The sequence below is a fragment of the Podarcis liolepis genome, assembly GCF_965112155.1.
Source record: "Podarcis liolepis genome assembly, chromosome: 1".
NCBI classification, from domain to species: domain Eukaryota; kingdom Metazoa; phylum Chordata; class Lepidosauria; order Squamata; family Lacertidae; genus Podarcis; species Podarcis liolepis.
Window position 1 is genome coordinate 60,308,319 of NC_139554.1, and position 13,989 is coordinate 60,322,307.

The following is a 13,989-nucleotide window of genomic DNA, read 5'->3' on the forward strand; positions in this document are numbered from 1 at the left end:
AAGTAGCCCTTTTCTTTGTAAATAAATTTATACTTCATGCTTATGTTGCTTGCCTTTACAACTCAGCCACATTTAACCATCAGAAAGGCTTTTGAAACTGTACAGAAACCTGCACCACCTGCTTAACTGGAGGTGAAACTGGGATATGTTTACACCCCGTGAACAGCAGCAATCATTATTTCAAATGTCTGTCAGTTCTCAGTGAAATCTATCACCTGGCTCCTGCCTATGTGACAGTCCGTCACAATAATAGGTGATGCTCAGACTGATCGTTGTAGCAGTAAATTAAGATGGGTAGGATGTATGCCCTATCCTGCTTTCTTCTTCCATACAAATAGGCCTTTTCAGCTATTTAGCTGAATTAGAGTTTCTCAGTTCCATGCTGCCTATGGAAGCTGATATGTCTGGATGCTAATTCTACCCTTGTGCACGCGCAGGTTTTTTAGTGGTACAAAAGAAGCTGCGTCTTGCGCAAGCTCAGACACACACACAGCCCCTATATAACTGGTGTCCTGCTTGAAACAAGCTGCCTCAGTTTTGTGGCATATCTGTACTTCAAAGTATAAACCTTAAACTAGTAAAGCCATGATATCAATTTAGACTGAATAAATGTATTCCCCTGGTCATCCATAGGAGAGCTGTTAGTTGTCCCCTGTGTTACAGAAGCCCAGGCATTTAGTGTCACCAGTCCCACTCTCTTCCAGCAGAGATTTGACAGGCAGCCTCAATTTTGACTTTCAGCCATTTGGTTTTTTTTATAAGATATTTATTAAGATTTTCAAAATATTACAAAATAAAAGTAGAAAAAAGAAAAATACAAAATAAGAATAATTAAAAACAACTCAATCTTTTCATTACTTATTTTTCATTAGCTGGTTTCCCGGACCTCCTCACGCCTCCCTTTTTTGTATTCCAGTTCAGTTTGTTGGTTCAACAAATCCTTAACATTAAATCTTTACCTATTAGTAATCCATTTTTCATATTCCCTTATAGTATTGCAGCTAAAAAACCCCTTAGTTTCTATCCAACATTGTTCTAACATTCATTAATTTTACAATATTTCTGTAAATAGTCTTTAAATTTCTTCCAATCTCCTCCCACTCTCTTCCAGCAGAGATTTGACAGGCAGCCTCAATTTTGACTTTTAGCCATTTCTTGAAGTCATTTTTATTTCACCAGGGCTTTGCAGCTATTTAATTAATACCTTGATTATTCAGTCACCTTAATCGGCATTGCATAGTTGTTGTTGTTGTTGTTATTCTAAACTTTAAAAAGCAGCCATAGGTGATCAGTGTTTTGGACCAAGTCAAATAGCAGCTTTGGGGTAGAGAGAGAGAGAGAGAGAGAGAGAGAGAGAGAGAGAGGATTTTTATTAGAATTTTGATATGGGAGAAAGGGTCATTGTGGTCCCAGTTCTGACCAGACACACCCACTCCCTACTGGCGACTGTAATTTAAAACTTCCAAGTAAGAACCATACAATGTCAAATTACACATTTAACTTACGGTAAAAATGTAACTTAGCATGGCCATCCAGGGTATGGTCTTGAAGGCACATAAGACTACAACCTTGCTGAAGCTAAGCAGGCCTGAGTCTGGTCTGTGCCTTGACAGGAGACCTCCTGGAAACCACGATTATGCCACCTTGGACTCCACAACTGAAGCAAGGTGGAATATAAATCAAAACAAAAACACCAAAATGTAGTATGGTACTAATACATTTCTTCTGAATTTACTGGGGGGGGGGGGGGCGTTGGCTAAGCGTTCTTGTACAGGTCACAAAGGATGTTTTGTTGTTGTTTTAAATCTCCCACATTGCTTAGTTGAAAATCAATTTTTCACCAGCTCGCTTCTCTTCTCTTTTTAATAGTGCATAAACAACTTCTTAAAGTGATACATTCCAGGTTAAAAGGTATTCTTAGAGCAACTGGTATAAGCATCCTTAACAGTGCATTCTGAGCCATGCCTACTCAGGTGTAGCTTCTACTGGATTCAGTGAGGTACACTCCCAGGAAAATGCAGTTAAGATTGCAGCCTTCAGAGGTGCTACCTAAACTTGCAGTACCATTTCTCTTTTTCTCTCCAAATACGCTTTAAGCTTGATGTGTTATGTCTCTTAACTCAATCACCAGTTTACCACTTGAGTAACATATTTCTCTGTGTATTTACTATTTTTAAAATAACAACAATAAGCAGGTTGTCTTTGGGTATTTAGTTCTAGTTACATGTTCTGTTCACTGAGCTCTCCAGTTTTTAAATTAGAAAAGAGGGGGGGAAACCTTTTCTAAGGATTGCTTCATTAGTTATGTATTGTAATCCTACCCCAAACTGGCAAGCATTCCACATGCATACACAAAAAACATTAATTTGCCATTTTCTCAGATTAAGAGTGAATGATTAGTAAGGCGCTATTAGGGCTTCACACTGCATGTCATAAATCGCATGCATAATCCTCATTTACTTTATTGTGAAATGCAAGGCAATGCACAAAGAACTGTAAGCCAGTGGAAAAAAAGAATCATTTTTAAACTAAATTGCTTTCATCCACTTCTCTCTGCACCCTTGCCAGAATAATCAAAACTATCTTTATTTTTATTCTTCCTTAAGGACACAATGAATGCTCAGTTAGTTTCTTTCTGCAAGAATAGCCTCAGGAGAGAGAAGTAAAATTGCGCTGTTGCTCATTTCTGCTCTTATATCTGTATTTTGTACTTTTATTTAGTTTAAATTATGAACCGTTGCATGCCAAGGCAGTTCAGTATAGACAAGATGGATCCTGTCTACCAAAAGTCATTCCTCACCAAGTCATTTCTCACAAATACTCCCTGTTCCTATGTCTATTGTTTATCTGCAATTAACCAACACTCATATTGTGTACTGCTGTTTGTAAGCCAGTCACATAATTGCTCCTACAAAAACGCCAATCGTTGCCATCCTTCCAACTTCATGGATGGAAGGAGACTGATTTCTTCACCTCTTACTTTTGGCCTTCACTTTTTTTGTGGACTTGTACTCTTTCCCATGCTGAGAAGGAAAACAAAGCGTTCTAGGAAGCAAAGATGGGGAATGACACGTTTAGATATTTATGGCCCTAAAAAATCCAGTGTTGGAAATGGAATTGGTCACAATGTCTTGTTCCCAAGGTGGAATTTTGATCTCCTACTGGAAATTGGAAATGACATATTCTCATCCATTTTATATGTCCTTTGTGGCAATGTCTAAAGGTGTTTCACAAGTGATTCTATCTCTCTTTGGACATTCTATTCCTTCTTGTGATTAGAATAGAAAAGGGGAGACGAGAGAAATATGCTAGTTCAGCCCCTTACTGCTGTTCTCACCACCCTCCTTGAATTCAGAGCATATATCTGCAGCAGGGAGTCTGTTCTGCCCAGAATTTATAACCCCCCCAAAAATCTGGGGTTCCTACAGGGTGGAAAATGTTCCTTGCGTCAAAGGTTATCTCTCCAATGCATGGAAGGTGATGGGGATGGTGTGTGTGTGTGTGTGTGTGTGTGTGTGTGTGTGTGTGAAGCTAGCATGTTCCCCTCCTATCATATGAAGGAACAGAATGCCTGGATAGAATGGTACAATCCTATACATTTCTAATCAAAAGAAAGCCTTGCTGAGTTCTTGGATTGCAACCTGCTAGTTCGGTGTTATGCAGAAGTAAATCCCACTATATTCAGTGTGACTAGCTAAAGCCTTGTGTTCTGTTTTTACTTGGAGGGGGACCTAAACACCAAAACAGAGAAGTTACACATTTCATTTTGCTTCAAGGTGGGAGAGTGGGGGTTCCTTAACGAGTGAATATTTCATGACAGTGGCAGTTTTTCAATGTTTTGTGGGGGGGTTTTATGAGACAAATCTGTTACCAGGCAGTAGTAAGGAATAGCAGTGTGAGGAATAGCTATGAAAAGTCAGGGAACGGGGAATCACGCTGTCCAATTGTTATCTAGTGCAAAATGGTGCTGCGCTGCTGTATTGCATGTTGGAAAAGAAAGCTGCACCAAATCAATATTAGTCCCTTTTTATTAAGACAGAAGGCACCTGCTGTGTGCATAGAACTGGTGCAACAAACTAGATAATGTGGCAATCTTGTGAAGGCATAGCAAACAAAAGAGGCAATGGACTGAAATAATGTGAGAATTACAGTTCTGACTTTATTACTGACGTCAAGGGAAACAGTTCTATTGATACTGGGGAATATTTTTCTGGATGAATTTGTTGTTGGTGTTTTATCTAGTAATTTTTGTTGGCATTTTAGTTAATATTCAACTAAATTTCAGTCCTTGACACCCACTTTTTAATAGTGAAGCCAATATGTTATATCCAAGATAGTGTTACAAGGGTTTTTTTTGGGGGGGGGGAAAGGGGCTCTGTGTGAGATGATAAATCCCAGCGGCGTAGCGTGGGTTGTCAGCACCCGGGGCAAGGCAAGTAATTTGCGCCCCCTAACCCGTGGATTTGCGCCCCCTAACCCTACAAATCTATGCCTATGAATGATGGTCCCTCTCTCTCTCTCTTTCTCATATTCCAATTGATTCCCATTTCCGCCGATCGATCCCCAAAGCTCTCACCCAGCGAAATTCGTGCGTAATTACGCTTCGCCATCCCTAATCCTGCCGCTTCCACCAGGAAATCATGACGATGCGTTTCTCCTCTCCAAACTTTCCCTGGCCCTTTGCCGGCCGGTGCAGCCCTTTTGGCTATGAGCTCCCCTCCTTCTCTGCCCGCTTCCAACCCCACCTCCCCGTCCAGCCTCCCTACCTCCTGAAAAAAGGCGACGGCGCCAAGCAGGACACCCCCGCGGCCATCGGAGAGAGGAGGGGCCGAGGGAGGCAAGCCAATGGGCGAGGCGGGGGTAGGTGGCCACAGGGGTGGGCGCTGCCACAGTCCTCGGGTGGGCAAGGTAGGAGCAGGCGGAGGCTGGCCGGCCGCTCTGACAATAGGGGCGGGCCAGGGGCACGACGGGGCTGGGCCCTCTGGACTCGCGCCCCCCCAGATGTTGCGCCCGGTGCGGCTGGCACCCCTGGCACCCCCCACGCTACGCCACTGATAAATCCCCCAACTTGTGGTAGTTAGAAGGGCAAAGCCAGAACTTGCAGGGATGTGGGTAAGAAGAAAAGCAGCAATCCAGAGGGAGAGAGAGAGAGAGAGAGAGAGAGAGAGAGAGAGAGAGAGAAGCGGAGGAATATTTGATTTCTGTTTGAATTCAAGGCTGCAACTATGGGAGAAACAAGACCCTTTTGGGGTGTTAATGCTGTGAACACCTCTGCCATAGGCTCAGTTTGTATAAATTTGTAAACCATATATCATAAAGCCACCCGGGGTGCCAATTTGAATGAATTTTTTTGGGGGGTGGGGCAGGTAAACCCCGCCCTGCATAATCAATCACAAGATGTGATGCATGCACATTATTTGAATGGCAATGTGTACCAATGGGGGGGGGCTCAAACATTTTATGGGGGGGCTGATGTGACCTTGGCCCCTAGGAGTTGGCTCCTATGAAGACACCACTGTGCCTCATCCCAAAAGAAATCACACACTGTTTGGAGATCCAGGGGACATACAAAAATATTCATTCATTCATTCATTCATTTTTAAATTACCTCCCTATACCCAAGGGTCTCAGGGCAATTCACATAAAATATCAAATACATAAAATCAAAACAACAACAACAACTCAATAACACCCCCCCCAAGGAGCCAGCATTTTAAAAAGGGTATAGGTTGTAGATCAAGTCAGGCAATGGCCTGGTTAAAAATGAATGTTTTTGCCTGGAGCCTAAAGGTGTATAGTGAAGGCACCAGGCGAACTTCCCTGGGAAGAACATTCCACAGACAGGGAGCCACTGCAGAGAAGGCCCGTTCTCATGTTGCCACCCTCCAAATCTCTCGAGGAAGGACATGAAGGAGGGCCTCAGAAGATGATCTCAGGGTCCAGGTAGGTTCATATGGGAAGAGGCGATCCTTGAGGTATTGTGGTCCTGAGCTGTTTATGGCTTTATAGGTCAAAGCCAGCGCTTTGAATTGGGCCTGAAAACTAATCGGTAGCCAGTGCAGTCGGACCAGGATCGGTGTAATTTGCTCAAACCATCTTGCTCCACTGAGCAACCTGGCTGCTGAATTCTGCACCTGCTGAAGTTTCTGAACCGTCTTCAAAGGCAGCCCTACGTATAACGCATTGCAGTAATCTAACCTTGAGGTTACCAGAGCATAGACGACAGTGATTAGGCTATCCCTGTCCAGATAGGGGCGTAGCTGGGTCACCAGCTGAAGCTGATGGAAGGCACTTTGGGCCACTGAGACGATCTGAGCCTCAAGCGACAGCAAAGGATCCAGGAGTACCTCCAAGCTACGAACCTGCTCCTTCAGGGGCACTGTAACCCCATTCAGAGCAGGAACTTTGATAGGATTTGCATTGTGTTAAATAAATACATAAAATATTATTTTGCACACCCTGAACTTTGTTTTAGAAGCCTTTCTCCAAGCTTCTACCCCACCTATTTGTCTGTAGAGGGGATGTTAACAACCAAGAACAACAAACTAAACCTGGACACAACAATTATTCTGATTTCACCAGTTACAGTAGAATCATTACCAGCCTGACTAATAGAGCTATGTGTTTTCAGGGACTGGGAGGAGGAATGATTGTGTTTTTTAAAAGTTTGCTTTCAAGGGAGCAATTCCACAAACATTGCTGTTGTGTGTAATTTCCATTCATTTCAATTAAGTTTTCATGAATCTTCATTGCCACAACAAGGAACACCACATTTTCTTTAGGAAGAAAATGAGAAAAATAAATATATGATCCTGCAGAACTGTAGCAAGTAAAATGGCATAGGCTTTATCTTTTGTGTTTCAAAATATGGGAGGAAAAGCCAGAAGTATGTTTAATATTTATTACAGTACCAATTTTGTGAGTGTAAATAATTTATTAGGATGGCTATCCATATAATAACCCACATTATACCATATGGTTAGAATGCCTCTTGAAGAGTTGGGCTGACAAGTCAGAGTGTCTGTTCCCATAATTAGACACAAGGGAGATCACAATAGCTGTTTTGTAAGCTGCAGCCAAGTCTCTTTTGCATTTTGGATTTACATTTGTTTGTTTTACAGGCTTGCAAAGATTTTGTGAAGACATTGAGATGATGATTGGATTCCAGCCAAGCAAATTCTGGAGAGTCTGTTGGGCTTTTGTGACCCCAACTATTTTAACAGTAAGCATCAGAAAAGGGGGTTTCGATTGAGAAGGGAACTCTATCCTGAAACATCTGTTTCTTTCTGACACTTTTTCTTCTTCCTCACTGCTAATCATGCAATAATAGCTGCAACATCTGTTAGTTAAACCTGCTACTTTCAAATGAAACAAAAAGAGACTTCTACAATGTATTTAGAGAACAATCATACCCACATTCACCAATGTTGATGGGGGTAGGATTGCATGTATTTAGCTCTCTTCCAGCCTGCATAGGTGGAGACAAGTGCCACCAGGTGGGTTTTAACTGGGGAGGGGGGAGCTCCACCATAGCAGGGTGGGGAGATGTCCTTGTTTTATTTAGTCAGATGGAAAACTACTTCCAGCTGTAGCCAATGGGAAAGCCACTGGGTGTGGTGGAGCAGGGTGTTGTAGCCTTGAACGCACTGGATCCAAAACCCATGGATCCCTGTGTTTGGGGCCTCTCTTCTACACAAGCTTGGAATTACAGGAAACACCACCACAATCTTCCACTCTGGCCAGTGCAAGCTGAAAGACTTTGGAGCTGATGATGGATCCATCATTCTGCTCCTCCGTAAGGATTGCTCTGCCAAATACTGCAGTGTAACTTATACAAGCTTCTAGTATCACAGAATAATCTTTATTCATTAGATGGCTGTTTCCCCTTTATTTCTGATCCTTGTTTTCTGTTATTTCACACAGTGTGTGTGTGTGTGTGTGTGTGTGTGTGTGTGTGTGTACAACTTGTCTAGATGGGGATGATGAGGCACCAATAAATTCTCCAAAACAAGCCCTATTGAAATGCGCTGAAATGAAGGAACTTGCTCTTGCATAGTGCCTATCTATTTTGAAATAAATTTCAGTGGTTGTGCTCGATGTTCTCACTCATGCATTAATGAAATTATACTGAGTGCAAGTACGAACCAAACAAGGATGCGAAGTATATATATAAATATAGGGTTGTTGTTTTTCTATTGTAAGCTTCAGTTTCATCATAGGTTAAATGACAGGCTCTTCATATTGCAGTAGCTGCAGTCCTGCCTGTAGTTAATGACTTACTTTAACTTAATAAGTTAGACAGTATGACAGCTGCTTTGTAGTGAGCTATCATGCTGAAATGGCAACTATATGTATATCAGAATCATCTGGGTGAGGAAGCAAAGAGGCCCAGGCAGCTGACCTCGCCCAGGTGGTTCCAGTCAGTAGCAGCCAGTTTGCTGGGTCAGAGCTGTCATCCCAACACTGGTGATGCTGCAGCTTACCTGGGTGGTGCAAGGTAGAGCCAGGTCAAGGCTGTGTTGATGCCCTGGCAGGAGACCAGAATGGCTATGCTGGTTCATCCATGCAGCCATGACTTGGCATCACCCTGCCCTGCCCTGCGGCATCCCATCAAGGAAAGCTGCAGCTTTGCTGGTGTTAGGGCAGCTCCACCGTACCATGCCAGCCCTAGCTGTTTCCAGTGTACAGAATCTCACCATGAATAAGCACCTTACACCATCACCTGCTCACATAATATAGGGGGAGCCCTAAGTCCTAAGTATTTCCCACAGTATTAGTACAGGAAAAGCAGCTGTGTGGCACTGGGAGGAATGAACACATGCAGCCTAACCAATGTGAAACTCTGAACCTAATTGTATTTGTCAGTTTGGAAAGGGCTAAAATCTCAAGCTCCAGGTTTGCCAAGGCGCTCACAGACTGAAATGAGTCTCATGGCAGTTGATAGGAGGAGTGCATTTGAGTAAGCCATATGCTTAAATGCTCTGTTGAACAGAGATGCCATCTTTCTAAGAAGTGAGCTCGTTTTTGAGGCTGGGTGGAGTAATGTGTTGCCAAGTGTACATTTCTCTCTAGAACAATGGCTGCTCTCTTAATCAAGTTCACTTACTGAAATTGAGTCATTGTGACAAACCTTTCTAAGTAAACACGGCTTTGCTTTCTGTGCACAGCTAATGTATTCCAATACAAAGCACAAGATACTATTTTTTTAAAAAAATCTTTGTGCAATTTAGCAGCAAATGATTCCTAATGCCACTAGGTGCCACTCTGCATCAGGAGCTTCAATTTTCCAGTGCTAGATATATTCTCTCTCTCTCTCTCTCTCTCTCTCTCTGTGTGTGTGTGTGTGTGTTGTGAGGTGCTAACAGAAAAAGGGAGGGGAAATCCATTAATATTTCTATAGTCGTCAAGGTCAATCTGCAAACTGCTAAACAGTGTGGCACTCACATTATCATCATTGGGGTGGAGGAATTGAACAAAGGCATTTATTATATAAGCACCCATAATCACATATGATTCTTGACGTCTCTCCTATTTTATTGCAGTTTATACTTTGAAGTATTATGGGCGTACCTTTGCATTTTAAAACAGATTAATGACCAATTTCAGAATTCTAAAGATAGAATGGAAGAGCCGTTTGTTCACATTGCCTGTAATCTGAATCCCCGAGGAAGGAACACCCTACACTTCCTTCTGAACATGACCCTATACTATTATATTCTATTAGCACCTGTTATTTGCACTGAGATAAAAGAATCCTTCATCACCATTCTCCACATCTGAACAGCTTATTGAAGGTAGAAGATTTAAAACCCTTTATGTCCAAGTGTTAGAACCTTTCTTCCCAGACTGAAAGCCTAACTACAACAATTAATCCACTCGTTTAAAAAATCAGTACATTTAAGCATTTCTACTGTAGATTAAAGTTAGTGGTACAAATCAGAGACACCATGGGCAAGGATATTCGCACATGCATACAACTGTTGTGAATTTTGTCTCTCACCTCTTCCTCCCCCCCCCCCACCTCATCATCTCTTTGCTTTCTCTTATGAATTGGGAACGGCATGTCTCTGTCAATAGGTGATTATTATTTTTATGAGAAAGAAAAAGTGTGATGGATGTAAATGAGTTGGTTAATTTAAGACCAGTTAAAGTAATAAGATGCTATCTTTGAAAAATCCCACTAAAATCCAGGATCTATTAATGCATGTTAGCAGACAGAAAGGTAGGCAATATGTGTGTTCAGATGCTATATTTAAATAGCTAACATAAAGGAACACCCTGACCCAGAAATGGTTAAAATTTGTATAGTATTGTTGCATAGTTTTATTCTCTTCCTTTTGGAAAAGCAGAGATGATTTAGAGGTACAAAAAGACTTTACTATTCCCACTAAACATAAATGACATGTTGACCTTATTACCCGGACTCCAGGCACAGGACTGCGAGATCACAACATGGAAATCTTGCCTGTTGTGTTTTTTTTTTTAACTAACTAAAACTAAATACTTACTTTAAAAAATTGGTGCCATTGTCGATTGCAGAATTGCATCAATATTGTTCTCCAAATTTATTGCCACCTGGACGGCAGCAAGCAATGCTCCCAGAGTTCATCCGCTTGCTATTTACAGATTGTGTTCTATAAATGAAAAACTTTCGGACAAAAAAATTCCACAAAATCTATTTCCTTCTTCTCCTTATCATTGGGATGCTCTTTTGTCCAAGCTAATGGGGGTGGGGTGAGAGGCCCTGTGCGATTTATCAAACATAAACCAATCCAGGAGAGAAGAGGTAAGTGCCCTTTTTATGACACAATGCACATAATTTTGTTTTGAGAGATTTTACCACTCCAAGACTGGCTTGGAGTAGAATAATGCCCCACAAAACTACAGTATATATTTCAGTTTTAGGCTACCCTGTTTTACCACACGTCACTTGCCCAGTCATTTTAGATTATATATGATATATTGGTAGGCAGATGGGGTTGAAAACTACCCAGCAAAACTCAGCAAGGTCAAGGGATGCCATTGTTCAGTACTTCAGTGTGATGTGGTGAAGGTCACTGTGATTAACACCAAATGAATTCTGGAAATTTTGGCAGATTCCAGCTGCAGAAATCCACATCTGCCAGGGGTTCTTCCCATCTCTAAGTCCAGGCATGTTATTGGCCTGTGAGAGGATAAAGCAAAAGACTAAGCTAGCTGGTCATGGCACTATATCTTCCCTAAGCAAGGTGATTCAGGTGAACTGTGGTTCAAGATTAGGAACCTAGGAAACTGGCTTATTCTGAATCAAACCATTCATGGTTCCCATTACTAATCTCATCAACTGTAATATGTTATTCTCAGCTGTAACACGTCTCCAATAAGCAAAGTTGCTATCACACATGCAGAAAAGAAGTGCAGCTGTTTGAAGCATGGTCTGTCAACCTGCTTTTAGTTCTATCAGATGTGACTGTGTAAGGTCCAAATCTGATGTTGCATTGACCTCTTACTGAAAAAAGACCAAAATTCTGGTACCTTGCTATGGTCCACAGGGTGGAGCCTAAGAGTTCAGGGATGAAACTTCATTAGGAAAAGACCTTCCCACTTGCCCAGGCATTTTATATTATATGTGGTTTTTGCAATTGAGTTCTATTTGGTTTGTAGCTATGTTTTTTTTTTTGTTCGTTTTGCCTTCTTGTATTTTGTTATGCTTATTTGTTTGCTTTAAATTGTATGTTGTATAGCTGAATTTCATTCATGCTTTAGTACACCAGCCTGAAATCTTTTGATGCATGGCTCAGAAATCTGATAAAAAAAAAAGGTGCAGATCCTTTTAAAATGTTCTGCTCATATAAGGGGCTCAGCTATTGTATATGCTTCCGCTAAGCAATACCAGCCACACAGATTTTCAGATCACAATCCATATTTCAACTGGGTTACATTCTCTGGAAAGCAACGAATGGCCTACACAAAGAACAGATTTCTCCACAAAGTTAGCTATATCACAGTTCAAGTTGTGTGTGCACATCATATGATCCAGGATTTATGTGTAATGTAGGAAACACACACACACACACACAGAGAGAGAGAGAGAGAGAGAGAGAGAGAGAGAGATGAACATAGCTGTCAACTTTCCCCTTTTCTTGCGAGGAATCCTATTCAGAATAAGGGAATTTCCCTTAAAAAAAAAGGGAAAAGTTGACAGCTATGGCTATTAATTATACCAGGAGTGGTTGGTGTCCTAGTTGCTTCTTTGTAACTGGCTGATGAATGCTTCTTCCTCCAACCTCTTCTATTCCTGAGTAGGTGCTGAGTCCTGTTCTGGTGGCAGAGATAGGTTGCATTGCAGCCAGACTGGCAGCAAACTGAAAACTACAAGCAGGTTGGATTTGCTTTATCAAAGGGCTGCCCCCTCTATCTAGCCCTGTGAGGTGTCTGCCATTTGACTCAGTTGCTGCCTGCCACGTGTCCACTAGGCACTGACCTCCTCCCCTCGCCGTCCTCCTCCTCTACCTCCTCCCTGCCACCATTGCCTCTTGTGGGTGCCAGTGAATGAGGCTACCAGCAGAGGCAGCTTGCCTTCTCCACTGCCTGCCTTCTTGTCCTTACCTCCTGGCCTGCTCACCACCTGCAGTCCTCAGCAGTTTAAGTGAATAACAACATCAGAAAAAGAAATAATAATATGGGGGTAGAGGGGATTACAAAGGAAACAAAATAGCCTTTTCCACCCTTGTCCAACAGCAGGGAAAGATTCCCAGATCCCCTAATGTGCCTCGTTAATTTTTGTTGACATGAAGCTGCATGTATCTCCCCACCCCCACCTTTAAAAAACAACAACAAAGCAGCAAAGAGAGGCTGTGTCTTTAAGCTGAGGAAATGGTGGAGAAGGCACTGCCCAACTCTTTCTCTTCCAGCCAAAATCTACCCCTTTTCTGCTCCGAATCACCCCTAGGTCACTGTCCTACCTAAGGGAAGAAAGATACAGTATGCAACAGTAACATGTGTGGAGTTCTGTTTATAACAGAGGAAGTTTTTCACACTGATAAACATGCATATAGTGCTTTACATAAGCCTGGGAGAAAGCCAACCTGCGTCTTTCTTGTCTTTGTCTTTGTTCAGACTAATATTAGATGTAACTAACATTTGCTGTATAGGAATAGTTAAGGTTGCTTTTAAATGGATCTACATCTCACGAGTTGTCATTTTTTATATATGCATTAATGGCAACAGTGTTATAAACCTTCTGTGTTAAATTATGGTAAATGTAGGCAGTTCATAGATGTTACTGAATTATGCACCAGCAGAAGCAGACGCATTGCTCTATATACAGTAAGTGCAATGAAATAATAATACAATTACATTCAGTTACACTGCCAATAGATTGCATAATAAAGTTTTTTACTGTAGGTACAAAGTTTTGGTCTCATTCCCACATGTAAATATAACTTGATTCCATTGATGTCTGTGGAATTATGCTAGGTTTACACTGGTACAACAGAGGCTCTGATCTGATTATAGAAGTATATTTATTGTAGTATAATGATATGGACTGTTTATGTGCACTCATACCGTTTCAAATGAATCAAATTGTGTGTGTGTGTGTATGTATAATGTACTCATACATTTTGTACAGTTTGTATCCAAGTGTGTTTGCTGATGGTGTTTTTTGTTTGTTTACTAGTTCATCCTTTGCTTCAGCTTCTACCAGTGGGAACCCATGACTTATGGCAGCTACCACTACCCAGGCTGGTCTATGGTGCTCGGATGGTTGATGCTAGCTTGTTCTGTTATCTGGATTCCGGTTATGTTTGTGATAAAAATGCACATAGCTCCTGGCAGATTTATTGAGGTAAGTCTTACACCTTCTCTTCCATTTTTAAGGACATAGGATAAGTTTGGCACCTCATATATTTAAACCAGTTTCGAAAACAATGCTTAGAAAAGGAAAAGAATCACATCCCATTAACATAATAATGATTCAGCACTGATGGAGTGGGGATGGTACACATT

General features: G+C 41.6%; 1 protein-coding gene across 1 annotated transcript in view; it reads left to right on the forward strand.

Annotated features, from left to right (window-relative positions):
- SLC6A5 (solute carrier family 6 member 5) overlaps positions 1 to 13,989 on the forward strand; it is an 87,300-nt gene that overhangs the window by 64,180 nt on the left and 9,131 nt on the right. The window contains exons 14-15 of the mRNA XM_083463701.1: positions 7,122 to 7,222; positions 13,661 to 13,828. Of these exons, the coding sequence (XP_083319827.1) occupies positions 7,122 to 7,222; positions 13,661 to 13,828 (269 nt within the window). The remainder of the gene's footprint in view (positions 1 to 7,121; positions 7,223 to 13,660; positions 13,829 to 13,989) is intronic.